Genomic DNA, 17013 nt, shown 5'->3' on the forward strand with positions numbered 1-17013 from the left:
TGTAACCAAACCAGTGTGGGTTGTAAGGCCCGACTCCTACCAGAGCACAGCTAATTAAAGTCTAGGCCAGTAGTAGTAACTTCAGCTGTCATCAGGGATAGCTTCCGGCTTAAGAAGAGGCTCTGATATGATGGTGAGTTAAAGAAACCAGGCACAAAGCCCGTATGTTGTAGGATTCCATTTACATGAAATGTCCCCATAGAGACAGAAAGCAGATGAGTGGTTGCCAGGGGAAGGAAGGGGATGCTAAGTGAGTGCTAACGGGTATGAGGTTTCTTTCTAGTATAATAAAAATGTCCTTGAACACAGTAACAATGATGGTTGCACAACACTGTGAATATTCTAAAAACCACTCAACTGTACCTTTTTAAAGAGAGAATTTTACAGTATGTGAATTACACAGCAATTTTCTAAAAACGATACATTTTTTAAAAGATGCCCTATCCCCAGAGGCCCTTTTTTTGTTCAACTGAAGAACCTAGACAACTGGACAGGTTCTCAGCTGAAGGAGTGAGACACCACTGGACTGCAATTCCACAGCTTTGCTTCTAAGCAAGCTCCTCTACGAACTAGGTGGCAGGAAGCCAGACTTCCCAATGGTACAGGAGTTTCTTATTTTAGGTTATACACACTTCACAAAACTAGCTCCGGGCAATTAAAAACACAATTCTTACTCATCCTCTAACAAAGGCTATGCGCTAACAAAGCGAAGCCCAATGAGGTACATAATAATAACGATTCCAAAAAACCCCTCTCCCCTCCTCAGCTGTCCTGGGTTTCATTACTCTAATAAAGAAGATTCTAACCAATCGACATGTGATTCTTCAACAGAAAGCTGCTCTGGGCCCACTGACCTACCCGATGTCCGCGCCACCGCAGGTCAGGGAACAGATCGCACCAGGCAGCTGGTTGTCCTCCAGAACCTTGGCTATTATCCTAGAAAGGGAAAAACGATTACTGAGAAAGGGAACAATTTAATTTCTAAGGGTTGTTCTTTTTTTAAACTGGCAGTAACTTCCCACCACCTGACTTCCCTGTTTCAACTCTCTCCCCCACCTTGCCCCATACCNTTTTCCCCAAAATCTCAAGAAGAAAAATACATGGAGTGCCTGGGTGGCTCGGTTGGTTAAGTGTCTGACTCTTGATTTCAGCTCAGGTCATGATCTCAGGGCCGGGAGATCCAGCCCTGCATCAGGCTCCACACTGGGTGTGAGGGCTGCTTAAGATTCTCTCTCCCCCTCTCTCCCTCCCCACGCCCTTAAAAGAAAAAAAAAGACAAAAAAGGAAAATACACGCAAAAAAATAAAAGACACAATGCACTGGTCAGGTAGCTTAAGTGTTCATTGTCTCTGAACACATGGCTGGATTCAAGATGACAGACAGATCACAGGCATTTTTTTGGTATCTGGCCCCAAGTCCATTAAAATGAGGAAAAGAAAGAAAAAGGAATAAGGGCTGTAACCCAGAAAAATGAAGAAAAGGAAAGGCAGTTCCCATCAGCAAATGAGAAGTTTCAACATATTGCTGCGAAGAGACACCAGCCAGGGAAGTGTCAAGGATGGAACGGGGAACAGGCCCCAAACTTAGGGAAGCTGCTGAGGAGACAGAGCAGAGGGAGATGGACCTTCCAGGAGAACCTAAGTGAGTTCAAGATGGGTGTCCACTGGTCTCACACCGAAACCTTTAGTCTGGAAGTATCAGGAGCCTCCAGGCTACAGAGCTGTGGGCCAGCAGAACTTTTTCTTAAAACATTATCCTACAACTTAGGTTATTCGAGTTAAAATGATAAATACAGTTCAATGCCATTTCAATCTGACAATGAGATGTAAAAAGGGCTCCAGTAATCCAGGTTTCTCGGACACTGGGTTCTTTCAATCATTTTGAGCGTTCCGAGGCACGCGGGCCCAAACAGAGCCAAGGCTCTTTTCATCCATCACCCTAACCTTCTAGCGACTTTCTAATTTAAATTAAAAAAAAGAAAAATCCAAATCCTATAGCCACTTCCATAAAAAAGATACCGTTGTTACAGATATATTCTCCAACTGTCGCCCAAAATGTCCTTTATAGCAGTCTTCTTTTTTCCCTGTCCATCAAGGATCACATGTGCAGCTGTCAGGTCTGACACCAGAAGTCAGGCTGTACAATTTGTTCCAGGGACTCGGGGTGCATCTACTGTCTGCACAAGGAGACAGACTATTCTTCAAGGGTGGGGATTCTGCTTTGTGCCTAGGGGTTCACCTAACCCTTTCCCATACTGCATGAGCCTCTGACGTTGGGTTAACTCTCCAGTTCTGCTGCCCCGGTTGCCTGGTCAATGTTGGGAGTATCAACAAGGCTACAGAGACACAGTATGACTTATGCTAGAAATGACCCCTGAACTGGTCAACTCCATCTGGACTGGGCTAACAATGTGAGAACTGCAAATGAAACCCTCATGCTTTCTGGTCATCCTTGAGCACAGGGCCTCTGGTAACTTCATGTCCCTTCTGGGTAGCTAAAAGCTCCGCCTATGGAACTCTTCCAAGACATGTTAGGTCCTGTGGGTCAGCAGGCTTTTATGCTAGGGCACCCCCCGCATCTGCCCAAAGCAGATCTCATCTCCCTACTCCTGCATGAGCTGCTACAGAAACAAGGAATGAGGAGAAATACTGGATGCTATCCTCCTGGCCAATTGTGACCTTCCCTACATCCTTCTCTACGAATCTGAACGCTGGTTAACATGACAGCACCCGTGGTGAACTCAGCAAAATCTAGCATCATTTTACTTATTCTTTTCTGTAACAATATCAGGTAACGTTCTCAATTATCTAAAGAATCGGCCATGTTTCCCTATAAACATATCAAATCCTTCAGACTGTTAGAGCAAACACATAAATAAGCTCAAAGCAACAATCACCTAGAACATTTGAAACTATTATCAACATAAGTATTTTAAACTAGCTGCTTACTAACAACTGGCAAGTCTGTTCACTATGTGGACAGTAACTGTTTCGGATTTTGTTGTTGTTGTTGTTGTTTTTTAATTCCTGGGAGGCAGCTCTTTCTGCCCATGGGTCCTGTCCCGGTCCTTCGATAAAACCAACTTTCTGTACCAAAAAACCAAAAAAACCAAAAAAAACCCCCAAAAACAAAAGATAACAAAAAACAAACAAACAAAATGCCTGGGAACCTCATCATTTTTATAGATGTGTTCTGTCTCATGTGTTTTGCAGACTACAGTTATCTATAATATTTAAATATAATTTAAGTATAATTATAATCATAAATTTTAATTACTGTAAGTCAATAATTATTTAATTAATTATTCAATTTAATTATCTTGCCTCGGAGGATAAAGTTTCCTCAATGTCACATATTCCTTTCAAGTAAATACTAACACACACTACTCTCTTTTTCAGCCCATGTTTCAAATCCTAAGCCACTGTCCTTAAAAGAACTTCTAACATTAAGGAACCTCTTCCAGAGAGACTCCACAAGCTTTCCACGAGGAATTCTTCTATCAGAGAAGGCAGACCATGCAACCAAGGGAACATCAAGGAGGGTCAACAATCATCACAGCACATGGGAAGGCATCCTCTTCTATACAGACTCTAAATTCTACAATGACAGATCAGTACACTGATTTTATGACCTAATCAGAGTTGTCAAGTTCTCAAAAATGAAATCTGTAATCCAAAGATGAAATACATTTTAGACATTGCTAGAATCAGTAGAACAGTATTACCATTTCTTTCTGTTTTGCTAGCCACTTAGTAAACAAAAGCAAAAAAGTATTAGTTGGGTAGAAATCAAAACCATGAATATGTTCAGCAGTTGCTAAACACAGCTCCTAAGTTGCATGACCTCCTTTCCACTGGATTTGTGTTTCCCAAATGACATGAAGGTTTATAAGAGCTCAATTTCAACATGTTAATCAATATCTGGCATGTTGCCAAAGAGTTCAATGATAGGGCTCTGGAAGAGCTCCATACACTATAAAATGATTATCAAAATGTTATTACAATCGAAGGAGAAAGAGGTTATCCAAATTCCATCTTAAGTAAATGTGACCCTTTCACACCTAATTAAAAATCAGTGCCTACCAATCACCCTTTGAGATTATTCAACACTCAGGAAAAAAGAAAGCCACACATACTTACTTTGTGACAGCTACACTAATGAGCGAAGTTGTCGGAGCTCCTTTCCTTGAGAGGGTTATTAAAAAAAAAAAAAAAAAAGGCAACTTTATTTGGGGGAAATCATAAATACCTTTACTGTCAGGCAAAACCAAAAGTCTTTATGACAAGTTCTGTCCAATCAGACCACGAAGCCTCGTAACTGAAATCAGAACCTGTCCTGCAGCTTTGTGTCTCTGGGACCTAAGGGACTACAAAACTTTGAAAAACATAAAATGGCAATTTTAAACCTGCTTGCTGTACTGAACACAGGAACTGCTGTATTAACCTTCATCAATTATGGACATGAAAATCTATCAATATGAACTTCAGAAGTTCCCCAAAAGGCTCAGGGGGCTGAGAAAAACCATACGACTAGTCTTTATGGATTCAAAACCTGAAAGCGTGGGTCTCTTTGGCGACATGGTGCCAAATCATTAATCTCCCAACAATGCCTGGCTTTTGCAGATAGTGGGTGAATATGTGCAACTGGACACAACACTACAGTTAAGTGAATAACCAGTGGGACAGACGCCAGACAGGCCAAGACAACTCTCCTGACTTTCCTGATCTTACCATGGAAGCTAAAACCACACAAGTGTTCTGTCATCTACGAAACAGTCACTTCCCAGCTAAATTCTATAAGATGTAAAAGTTAATGTATCAATGGGAACACTGGCCAATGGCTGCAGAATCACTTGGGAATTCACTATGAAATTTTTACTGAAGGCGGGGAAAAAGTCAAATTTCACAAAGAAGGTTGTGACTCTTCCCAAGTTCTTTTTTCTCCAACTCTTTAACTTAGTTTTGTTTTTAGAGTGCGGCATAAAGAATGTATCAGGTCTGTGTTCCCAGTTTCTGAAACAGCATCAGAACCCCTTGGCATTTCCTGAGGGTTATGTGTTTTTGTTATGCTAACGAGGTGACTTGGGGTGAGGGGTGGGGTTTGCTGGACAGCTGCAGGATGGGAGCTGGTCACTGGTCACCATAAAATCCAACCATGTGATCAGAGGGTTGGAACTTTCAGTCCTCCCTGACTCCAACTATGGGGAAGGGAGGAGGGCTGACAGAGTCCAACGATTTAATCAACTGTGCCTTTGTAAGGAAACCCCAAGAAAAACTTAGACACCAAAGATTAGCACACCCTCTCGGCAGGGGAGGGTGACATGCCCCAGCTGAACTGGGAGAAGGCAGAGATGTTCTGTATCTGGGACCCATCTACACTTTACCCTACGTGTATCCTTTAAAGTCAAACTGGAACCAAGTGCCTGGCTAGCTCAGTCGGTAGAGTATGAGACTTTTCAAATAAAACCTCAATCATTAAATACAGCACTTTCTTGAGTCCCGTGGGTCATTCTAGTGAAATACTGAAACTGAGGATTCATGGGGACCTCCTAATTTACACACAGCTGGCTAAAGCTTCAGGTGCCCTGGTGCCCCGGGGACACTTGTGGCTTGTATCTGAAGCAGAAACAGTCTTGTGAACGACTGAGCCTTTAAACCCACAGAGCCTGACACTAACTCTTACAGTATACCCACCTGGGGTGGAAAGAGCTGAAAACGAGCATGGAGACAAGGCTTTGCCAAAAAAATAAGGCAAGAAATTTAATTTTACCAAGGGCAAAACATGTAATCGTAAAACATCAGCACTGGACAACTAGCAGGTGGGACTTACATGTTCATCAAAGAGTCGGACATTAGAAAACATTTCAATACATTTGAAATCCTTTCAGCAGTAGCTGCAAATGGCTACTGTGATCATCTAACTACCGTGTCAGAAAGTGAGGTCTTATCTTACCACAGGCAGACGTTCCCACAGATCATTGCGATGGCATTGTTCCAACCGTACACTGCCACGGGGAAGTTGAAGGCAGTGATGATGCCGACCAGGCCTACAGGATTCCACTGTTCGATGAGCACGTGGCCAGGTCCTGAGGACAGGGGATGGGGCAGAACACGCTTAAGCATACTGTCCTAATGCATTTGACGGTCAAGGTAACAGAGTCTGAAATCATTCATTCTGAGAACGAAGGTGCACCGGCCGCAGCGGGGGTTCCAGATGCCGTGCAGTGATCACTTTACGCAGCTGCTGGAGGGTGGTATGCTAATTAGCATACAATACAGCTGTTACTGCCACTCCAGGTTATACACCATACTGCTGCCGCTGTGCCTCTGAGCTGAGTGTGGAGCAGGGCAGCATCAGCACCCTGGGAGACAAGGAACATCCAAGAGAGATGAGAGGTGCCCTGGGGGATGTGACTATCAAGGGCATCACACAGGAGCTTTGACTCCTGTTTACACTGCCTGTAAAGCCCTCGGCCGACCTCTCCACAGAGACAAGGTGGCTCATTTATAAGAAAAAAAGAACAGCTCTAAGAAGTATATGTATGTTAAGTGAATGAAGTGCACAAGTCTTTATGTTCGTATAAGAAAATGATAATTACAAACAAAAATACGTATCTTATATACAACTTTTAAATGTAACATCACCCACCATCCCACAACGAGCGTATTTTAATCGAAGGCAGCCGGAGCAGTGAACTGGGGCAAGGAAGGTGACAGCTCACAAACTGAGTTAAAACCACAGACTGACTGGGAAGGCAGGGCTCCCAGCCGTCCATCTTCCTGGCCCTCTTTCGCTGCGGGAACAGGGAACCCCGCAGTAGCTGCCCTCCTTCCAGGCCCTCCTTTAGCTGAGGCACCTCAATCCCCCTGGAGACAAAGTGCTGACACAGCCTCCTCCTGGCCCCTCTCCTCATCGTCCTCCCCACGGAGGCCAGGACAGCCCTGATGCCCTCTGACCCCTGCTTACGATGCCCTCTGTCCCCTGCTTACAAACCTGTGGTGTCTGGATGATGACGGTGGTTGCCCTCAGGACAAAGTCCGAATTCCTCGCCGGGAGGAATCTCTCCCAGGACTCCATTAGCACCCTGTGTCTCCCCTTACACGGTGCCCTTAAGCTATGCTGAAGCAAGGCAGTTGCCCAAATAAGCCACGTCCTCCCACCTTAAATCACAGACTTCCTCCCAGTGTCAAAGCATCCCTCCCCCAGCACCCCACTGGTCTCTTCCTTGAGGCCTGACCCTGGATTACTGTCTCCTGAGGCATTTCCTGACTGCCTCACAAGGCTGGCTCAGGGTCACCATCCTCCCCTGCACCCCATCACAGTACCTACCACACACTGTTACAATTATCCCATGACTTGTCTCCCCCTTGCCTCCCACTCTAAAACTTAAGGTTATCTTTAAGCTTATAAATTCCTTCAGTATGGGGTGCCTGGGCGGCTCGGTTGGTTAAGCATCCGACTCTTGATTTTGCCTTGGGTCATATCTGAGAGTCGTGCAATCGAGCCCTGCATAGGGCTCTACGCGGGGCATGGAGTCTGCTTAAGATTCTCTCTCTCCCTCTCCTCCACCCTTGCCCCACTACTATGCATGCTTGCTTGCTCACTCTATCAATCAATCAATGAACTAATTAAGCCCTTCAGGATAAGGACAATGCCTTACTGATCAAGTATCACTAGCAGTTCACCTGGCACCTGGTACACACTCGGTAAGCATTACTACATTTATGAAATCCAAGTCACCCGCAAAGCCTCTGCATAGATGAATAACCTACTCTTCTAAAAAAGGTGGCAACGGCACGTGGGTGGCTCAATCGGTTAAGCATCTGCCTTCAGCTCAGGTCATGATCCCAAGGTCCTGGGATTGAGCCCCGCATCGGGCTCTCCACTCAGCGGGGAGTCTGCTTCTCCCTCTACCTCCACCTCCCCCCCACTTATGCACATGCTCTCGCTCTCAAATAAAAATATTTTTAAATATTAAAAATATAAAAAATAATGTGCCAACAACTGAAAAAGATTTAAACTGGTGAGACAGACATCTCAGTAGGTATAAATCAAAGCAGTTCCTTATTTGTACATGTATATTTGTCCTAACTGGCAACTTACTTTCTTAACTAGAAAAGCCTACTGAAAATGGTAACATAAACTCCATCTTGGATAATGGGAACCACTGTTCTATACCTAATTAAGGACATTAACTGTACTTAAAAAAAAAAAATCCCAATTCTTTCCACAAGCAGGAAATTTGCCAAATATGCCAAGAATAAGAGAAAAATGTGGTCTTAAAGAAAAAATATTTCTTTTCCTGATTATAAATGTAACATAATTCCCATTATGGAAATTTTTTGAAAACAGAGAAAAACACACAAAAACAACCATCAAGAATTCTGCCATACACAGCAACAACCCCATCACTGCTCTGGCCGACCGGCACCCCTTGGTACTTTTCTCTGCAGACATGCAGTCACCTGTTTGGCTCCATTAACACTTCAAACGTTACAGACCAAAAACCCCTATGCTCACTGTGGAAACCTCCTCCAAGTACAAGGTCGGTTCTTGCAACATAGAGTAACAGCAAAAAAATTGGAAATGCCCTACATACCCATCATTTGGCACTGGCTAAAAAACTGTCAGTGTCCTGACAACCAATAGAAAGGCATAAAAAAAGATGAAGTCCTTACTGGAACAATAAACAACGATCTTTAAGTAAAAAGTAGGTATAGAACAGAACATCTAGCTTGCTAACGTTGGTGTTCCTAAAGGACACGTGTTTGCCAGCACAACTGCAAAACCTCTAAAAAGATAAAGAAGAAACCAGAAACATTCACTGCTTCCCTGGGAATACTAGGGACTACCCAGGGAGGTAGGAAGAAAACTTTTTTCATCCTTTACCCTTTTACTCCTTTTCAATTTTGTGATATGAATTTATCACCTCTTAAAAAAAAATTAAAATAATTCAAAAGTAAGTAAATACAACTTTCCCATAAAAAGTGTGGGGTTAGGGGAGAACAATCTTCATTAAGTATGACTTAATATATGCTAATACTACCAAAATTAGCTTAACATTTGTCATATGATACGGCATTCATGTCATTCCAAATTTTAGCTACTGATACTATAAGAACACCTTTATATATAAAACTTTGTCATATTTCAGAGTATTTACTCAAATTGGAGTCTTGAAACTGGTATTAAACATTTCGGGCCCTTGGGATTTCTTTTCAAATTGTTTTCCTGATGAACTGGTGATTCATGTTACCGAAAATCCCCATAAAATTGACTTCATTGCTTACTTTCAGAAGGCAGGATGGGTCCTCCGATCATGCGCGATAAGCCAACAGCGTAATCACAAATATCCACGTACTCTTGAACTTCTCCCACACCTTCCACTAAGATTTTCCCCATCTCCAAAGACACCTAAAAAAAACCCAAAGAGCCAAGAGGCATTTTTCCCCCACAATTCATATTTTAAATACTAAATTTTTGGGGCAGGAGGGGGGTTAGCAAACCATATCTCGTGTCTATTTTGTGAAGGTATAAACTGCAGAAAGTCTGTTATTATCTTAATTTAAAACCCCACAAGTTGTCTTTACTCTTCCCTGTTCATTTTGTTCATCTTTCCACTGAAGACATTTATTAAATGTATGAACTATTCTCCGTTAGCATCACAATCATACAATCTTAAACACAAATGCACAGCAGCCTTATTCCCTAACTCAAAGGAATGTCTATTTACTATGAAAATACTTTACCAAATTTCCTAGTATTTGGATCTTCTCCCGCAAAGCATCCCCAATCTGTCTCACTACTTCTCCTCGCTTCGGAGCAGGAACCTAAGAAGACAATGGAATCTTAGCATCTGTTTCAAAGTGTAAACTCGTGTCTGTAACACAGTATTAGACAAACATGCTCTAAGAGAACTAAATACAAACCCATCAGATGGCTTTTGGATCACATCCAAACTGTGATTATGGCACATCCCTCACACTGATACCAGAGCCCCAGAAAACATCAATCAGATGACAGGTTTTTGGAGAGTAAGGGTCTGTGTCAAGTACAGAGAGAAATTCCGGCACTGAACACAATGATTCTAAAAAAGCTTAAAATACCTTAAATACCAGCAAACCTTTATGATTCCTAGTGATATTTTCTTATGGGTCACACTGACTGACTGCATACCCAAATCCTAGACTCAGCTGATAAAACTGTATTCCATAACCCATTCAAATTATGATTCACCCACTATTTTCTGAGCACTTACTATGTGACAGGAATAATGCCAGACACGGGGGCAAAAATAAACGAGGCGTTCTGGAGCTAATAATCTTCCTGAATCTGTTAAGTGCAATGGGAAGGCTTTAATGGTTTTTAAGGAGATGATTTGCTTTACCTTTCTTCCCCCACAGATTTTTTTTTTAATTAAGTAAGCTTTACGCCCAAACTGGGGCTTGAACTGAAGACCCCAAGATCAAGAGTTGCATGCTCTACTGACTGAGCCAGCCAGGTGCCCCTGCTTTGCCTTTTGTAAGATTGCTGGGTGGGTGGGGGGAGCAGGGGAGCCCAGGTGGCTCAGTTAATAGCAACTCAGAATGGCCAATACACATGGCCCTTTACATTGTATTCTGTGTATATAGTATTTGGTCTCTATCCGATAATTACTGCATACTTTCTATGCGCCAGATACTCTGTTCTTCCCCAGGGATACTAGGGAAGACAACTACAATTCAAGCCCACTAGGACCAACACCCCAATGTGGTGTTGGAGACAAGAAACAGGATTTCAATCTCATGTGGCGAGTGTCGTGCTGGATAAGCCAGACTGTACAAGGGGAGAACCTAATAGTGTTAACTTTTGTGTTGCTTGGGGTTAAGTGGGAGGGGAAGAAGGCGGCTTTCTGAAGAAGTTTGAGGTTGAGATCTAAAGACCTCAAGCATGACCGGTGCTTGCCAGGTAAAGAGGTAGAGAAAGAGGAGGAAAATTACGGGCAAAAGGAAACACAGCATATGCAAAGGCCAAAAGGCAAGAGAGAATATGGGGAATTTTAGAAAATTTAAAGGGATAAAAAGAGGCAGGAGAGAAAATTAGGGGCCACAAAGCAAAGGACCTTATAAAGGTTCCTCCAAAAAATAGTGGGAAAATCACTAGAGGGCGTTAAATGGTAGGGGGAAATCACAGTGCTTTAAAATATCACTCCAGGGGCGCCTGGGTGGCTCAGTAGTTAAGCGTCTGCCTTCAGCTCAGGGGCCGATCCCAAAGTCCTGGGATCGAGCTCCACATCAGGCTCCTCTGCTGGGAGCCTGCTTCTTCCTCTCCCACTCTCCCTACCTGTGTTCCCTCTCTCCCTGGCTGTCTTTCTCTCTGTCAAATAAATAAATAAAATCTTTAAAAATAGTAATAATAAAAAATAAAATAAAATAAAGTATCACTCCAGGGGCACCTGGCTAAGTCTGAACAGCGGGCAACTCTTGATCTTGGGGTCATGACTTCACGCCTCATGGTGGGCTTAGAGCTTATTAAAAAAAAAACAAAAACCAACTCTAGTTGTAGTCTAGAAAATCGATCAGAGGGAGACAAGATTCACATAGGAAGACCATTAGGCAAGACAAAGACGGTGACTTGTCTCAATTACAAAGACAGCAACAGAGATAAATATACTTTAGAATATTCAAGACTTGGTAACTAACAACTGGTCACTAACAGATTCTCAACTCTGGGTATTTAGCAGAATCACCACTCATAACTTTTGGGCTAGATTCCATCCAAGACCACTCAAATGCGGCCTCTTCATTTGCGTTCCAGCCTCCCAAATGACGGGATGGAGTAGCAAGAATTGAGAAAGCCAGGATTAGGTCTGGGGAGACAGAAATGAGGGCACAGTAGACAAGAAGACAACCCCATCTCCCAGGTGAGCTTGATTGGTCCCAGCCTGACAGGCCATTGACAACCTCATGCCCTCCTGAGATGGGCAGCAAGAGTGCTCATCCCTGCATGCTACACCTGTGAGGTCACATTTAGAACAGGCATCTGCACAGCCATGAGGAGGGAATTATGAGCACCAAGGGAATATTAGCTGAGCCTCTGGGGCAATAATACAAGGAAACCCATGTGAAAGAGCTTCCGTGTACATGGTATTCCTTTATTCAATTAGAGATGGCCCATTAACAGTGGCTCCTCCTCACCAGAGACGAACAAGAACAATGACACACAGGGGGTGCAGAGAAGCATAAATGGTGGCATTCAGTGTTGCAACCAGTTTATGAGAGCAGTGGAGCCAGTTTTCCCGACCAGGTTCTCTGTGCTTAGGTATAGTTAAGGGAAAGAAATCAGTGTATATAAACTACCTTCCTCTATTTTTACACTTTTTCCTTAAAGAACATTTCCTTTGAAAAGTTCCAGGCTTAATCCAAGTGGACTCAATGAAACAGTGGTTTGTCCTCACATAGGCAAGGCCGGCCAAAACCATCAGGGGGAAGCAGAAGCAGCCCCGCGGGAGTAAGGACCCAGGAGGGTAAGTGCGTAGGCCAGGAGGGCATGAGCTTTGCTCTGTTCTTGCTCGAGGCACCAGCAGCCTCTAAGTCACTGCCCCGTTGGCAAGAGCCCCAGAAGCACAGTTAGGAAAGGTTCTGCCGCTTCCCTCAACTTTGAACTCCATTGCTTAACTCAAATTCTAACAAGTGGGATTCCCTCCAAACTCCACCATCACCCAGGCCAACAACCCATTATCACTTAGCAACCTCACTCCACTGGGAGATCGAACAGCCCGGGAAATAGGAGAAAGCGTGGTAGGTGCAGAGGGGGGCACTGTTCCGTGAGAACACACTGCCAAATGTGATCCTCAGCGTGAAAATAGCAGTAACAGAGAAGTATGGCACGCTATCAAGGGAAGGCAACACAATGTCGGTGGCTAGCCCCTCGCACAGAGCCAAGACTGATTCAGAAGCCAGTTCAGAAAGACAAGATCATGAATCACACACACCTGGGTAAATACACACACACCTAAGAGATGTTTCTGGTCACAGGTTTCCCTGGCATTCAAAACAATGTATGTGAACAGCGAATCCTAACACAAATTATGGATTTTAGTTAATAAAAACTGATCAGCATTGGCTCTCCCACTGTAACAAAGGCATGGCACTAATATAAGAGGGAACGTGCCAAGTATGATGAGGAGGGACAGGAACACCCCCGCGTGAGGCTCATTGCTCTGTTAACAGGGCACAGACTGAGCCAGAACATGTTACTTTGGCATGAGGATCATTTTAAGCTGAAGGCAAGCAAGGCCCAACAGACTCAGGAAAAGCTTTTCTCCTCCCCCTTCACCGCCTAGAAGAACTTACAAAGGGGATCTGTGCCAAGAAGCGAGTTACTACCAGAGATCACTTTCATAAGGAGAGACTCATCTGCATGGCAGGGAAAACATGTGCTCCTCTCACCTTCCTGTGAACTGCCTTCGGACCACAAGAAGCCCCAGAGCTTTGAATGCATAGAAGCCTACATGTCTGGCTGCCTTTGGGTCTGGGATCTTTCCTCACTGCCACCCCTCCCTGCCCCACATGAGAAATTAAAATCTTTTTCTCCTGTGAATCCGTTTTATGCCAATTACTGGACCAGCCACAGAACACAGACGTGAAAAGCAAAAGATTTTCCCTCCCCTGTACCATAAACCTAAAACTGCTCAAAAACATAAAGTGTAATGAACTTCTTTGTAAATAGCTTATATACAGGAAAACAATGATTTTTAAAACTATGCGGCAACTTTAGGCTGGGAAGCAGTGCCACCATCGGTCATAAAATTTTACACGCCACGTTTAATAATCACAACTATGAACCACACAGAAGACTGGAAGGAAATGCACAGAATCGAACTCTAATAACCATTCTGTACAGAAGAGGGTGAGGTAAGGGGATTCAATGTGATTATCTTACTGTCTCATCCAATTTCCAGTGAAGAACAGGTTTTGTTGTTTTTAAGATCGTATTTATTTATTTGAGAGAAAGCGCGTGAGGGGTTGGGGGGAGGACAAGAGGGAGTAGCAAACTCTCCGCAGAGCACCGAAGACCATGGCCTGAGCGGATGGTAGCCACACAGGTGCCTCAAATATGTATGATTTATGATCAAAAAGAAAACAAAAATTATTTTGCAAACAATAAATGACACGTTTCCCTAATTAGGGTGAACTTTACTCAGCACACCATTTACTTTTGGAAGTGGCGTTTTACTGCTCAAGGGTCTTTTCCATTGTGCATAATGGAACCCTATGCCAACTTACAGCCAGATTTGATTAAAGTTCAGGAAAGATGTTCCTTCTGCTTTGCACAGAGGTGCTCTCCTGGATGACAATTAAAGGGCATCTGCATCAGGGCTCTCTAGGAGAGCCTGCCCCTCCCCAAGTCACCCTAGTGATCTTTGATTCAGAGAAAACACTGGCTCAGCAGTCCCAAACCCAGCAGCACGTGGTTGTGTAGCTCAAGTATAGAGGTTTCCAACTGCAAGGTTCTGCAGCAAGCAATTCCAATGATGAACCAATTTAACCCTCACCATAACCCCAGGAGGCAGGCAGGCCAAGACAAAACACACTGAAAGGAAGTCATTTACCCAAGGCTAGAGCTGGGTCAAACCATCCAGGATGTTCCTCTAGCCTCAGGCCTTCGGTGGTAGAACTAAAGGGGATACCGAGAGCAGGAGAGGGGACGGAGGATTGGGAAATGCAGGCTACCCCAGTTCTTCCCTCTCCTCTCCAGGGCCCAGTCCTCACCGAGTGACAGCTCCCTGTGGCCCAGCCCAGCTCCAGTCACAGCTCCTACACTGGCTCATATTATCCCAGGTGGAGATGATGTGGGAAACAAAGGCAGAAGAAAAATTACCAAATTTCGTTACTACCTAGAGCCCAATGACAAGTTCTTGAAACAGAGATGTTAATACTTTGCTAACGGCAAAAGGCAATCCAACCCCAAACCCACCCCCCCCCACCCAAGGATCCTGAAAGTCTACTTAACATATAAAAATTCCTTTGGAAACTGCCTTTATCTCTAAGCCCCCCCCCCCAATACGTGTTGGCAATCATCCCCAAGCATATGGCCCACTGATATACATCTGAAGGGTCTCATGACTAAGATTTTATTAGACTGTAACCAATGACCTTTACCCAACCATAGGTAGCCTCCTCAAGGTCCTGGAAACCTTGCTTCCAAAAATTCCTTAGAGATCTACGCTACCCCAAACCCCCTCCCAACTTGAAAGTATGTAATGGGCTACTCCTCATGACCCCAGGGCAGCTCTTCCAGCCCACGGAAATAAAACCACCTTTTCGCACCAAAGACATCTCAAGAATTCCTTCTTGGCTGTCGGCTTTTGGCTTTGAACCATAACGTTCTTTCCTACATCAGACACAGACAGAGGAGGCACTACCGGCTCCAATGCCTGATCAGACTGCAGGAACCCCTGCCCTTTGAACCGGAACTATCAACCAACAGCAGAAATGCTCCCTCCCACACCCCCAGCCCCTACCCCTGCATAAAGCAGGCTGGAAGCAGGCGGGAGAAGCAGTAAGAGGGTCTTTGTAGCATAGACAGTCCTTAATTTTTATCCAATTAGAAACGTAAGAAACTTCAATCGGAAAGCAGTGTTCACTGCTGAGGTGCAAGCTTTCTATCCACTTAAAATCACTATTTTTTGAAGGCTAAATATGGAAAAGGCACTATCCTGGGACTACAGCAGAGAGAGATTATCACACCCCCAGCAACTCCCACTGCAGGGAGCACAGACTGCTCTGAAGATTTTTCTCTTATCTCCCTGCAGTTACCATAGGTCATTGTGCCGTGACCTTCACACTCACCTCTGCCCAGACTCTCCAGGCTTCCTTTGCTTTCTTCACCGTTTCTTCATAGTCAGCCACACTGGCCTAAATTACCAATTAGGGGGGAGACAAAGGGTAAAACAAAGGGAAGTTCTGAGAACACCCAAGATTTTTGGAGAAGAATTGGAATATCTCTAGGTGACTCTCAGATTTCTAGTTTAGAATGAATTTCACAGCCTATGCTTCCAAACACTTGTAAGAACCCAGCAGTGCTTTTTATTGCTTCTAGAAGCAAGGTCCATTAGCCTCATCTGAGAACACCACCAGAAATACCAGAAATTCAGAACCGTGGGCTCCAACCCAGACTTCACAGGTTAGAATCTTCATTCAAAAACAGGTGATTCAGAAGCATGGCCTTAAATGGATCCCCCCGCCGACTTTCCTGTTTCACCTTTTCTAGGACACCCCAACCCAAACAGTGGGCAGTCTCTCCTAGACATTCTTAAATTTCATATGAAAAAGAACCACTTTATTCTTGGACTATGAGATTCCATACTGCTCTTCATCACTGGCACAAATCCCCTGTGGGCAGTTTGTATTTTGAAAAAACAACAAAACAAAAAACCAAAAAACTTACCTGTCGGACTCTTGCTATCGGTTCATTGTTAGCAGGACAATAGGTCGTGATAACCTTCAAACAAAAAGAAAATGAATGCTATCTAAAAAAATGCTATCTATAAAACAGACCAAATTGGGAGAGGGGGTGGAGAGGAAAAAAATAAACTTAAGATACCATATCCAAACCCGTAATTTTTACATTAACTTCTATTACAAATAGTTCACTTACAGAGCTGTCTTTCATTTTTGACCTAAACATTCAGAGCCACTTTTTGCAAAACCCAGCCCTGCCACCTAAACACTTGGATGTAAAAGCAATAGTCTAATGAAACCCCTTACTTCACCTTTTCCATTAATAACAGACCAAACTGACGAGTTTTACTGACTCTTCTCTTACTCTGCCCTCGTCAGAGGGTGGAATAGCCAACAGTGGACAACTATGGGAAAGGCCTATCTCCACACAAACTGCGGAAATTAGGAAGAAGAAAATCAAGGCGCAGCTAAAAGATTTTCAGGAGAGAGTAATTTATCTAGGAACCTAATAACATGCACAGGAAAAACAGGATCACACCGCCAACAGAAGAGGGGACTAAGAGTAATT

The 17013-nt window shown here is 43.8% G+C and overlaps 1 protein-coding gene across 1 annotated transcript in view; it reads right to left on the reverse strand.

Moving 5' to 3' along the window:
* The window catches only part of ALDH7A1 (aldehyde dehydrogenase 7 family member A1), a 39617-nt gene that overhangs the window by 21693 nt on the left and 911 nt on the right, over positions 1 to 17013 (reverse strand). Inside the window, exons 2-8 of the mRNA XM_034655728.1 lie at positions 16432 to 16485; positions 15834 to 15899; positions 9750 to 9830; positions 9291 to 9414; positions 5953 to 6085; positions 4140 to 4184; positions 859 to 936 (exon numbers count right to left, since the gene is read on the reverse strand). Of these exons, the coding sequence (XP_034511619.1) occupies positions 859 to 936; positions 4140 to 4184; positions 5953 to 6085; positions 9291 to 9414; positions 9750 to 9830; positions 15834 to 15899; positions 16432 to 16485 (581 nt within the window). The remainder of the gene's footprint in view (positions 1 to 858; positions 937 to 4139; positions 4185 to 5952; positions 6086 to 9290; positions 9415 to 9749; positions 9831 to 15833; positions 15900 to 16431; positions 16486 to 17013) is intronic.

This window comes from Ailuropoda melanoleuca, chromosome 3 (genome assembly GCF_002007445.2).
Source record: "Ailuropoda melanoleuca isolate Jingjing chromosome 3, ASM200744v2, whole genome shotgun sequence".
Taxonomy (NCBI): domain Eukaryota; kingdom Metazoa; phylum Chordata; class Mammalia; order Carnivora; family Ursidae; genus Ailuropoda; species Ailuropoda melanoleuca.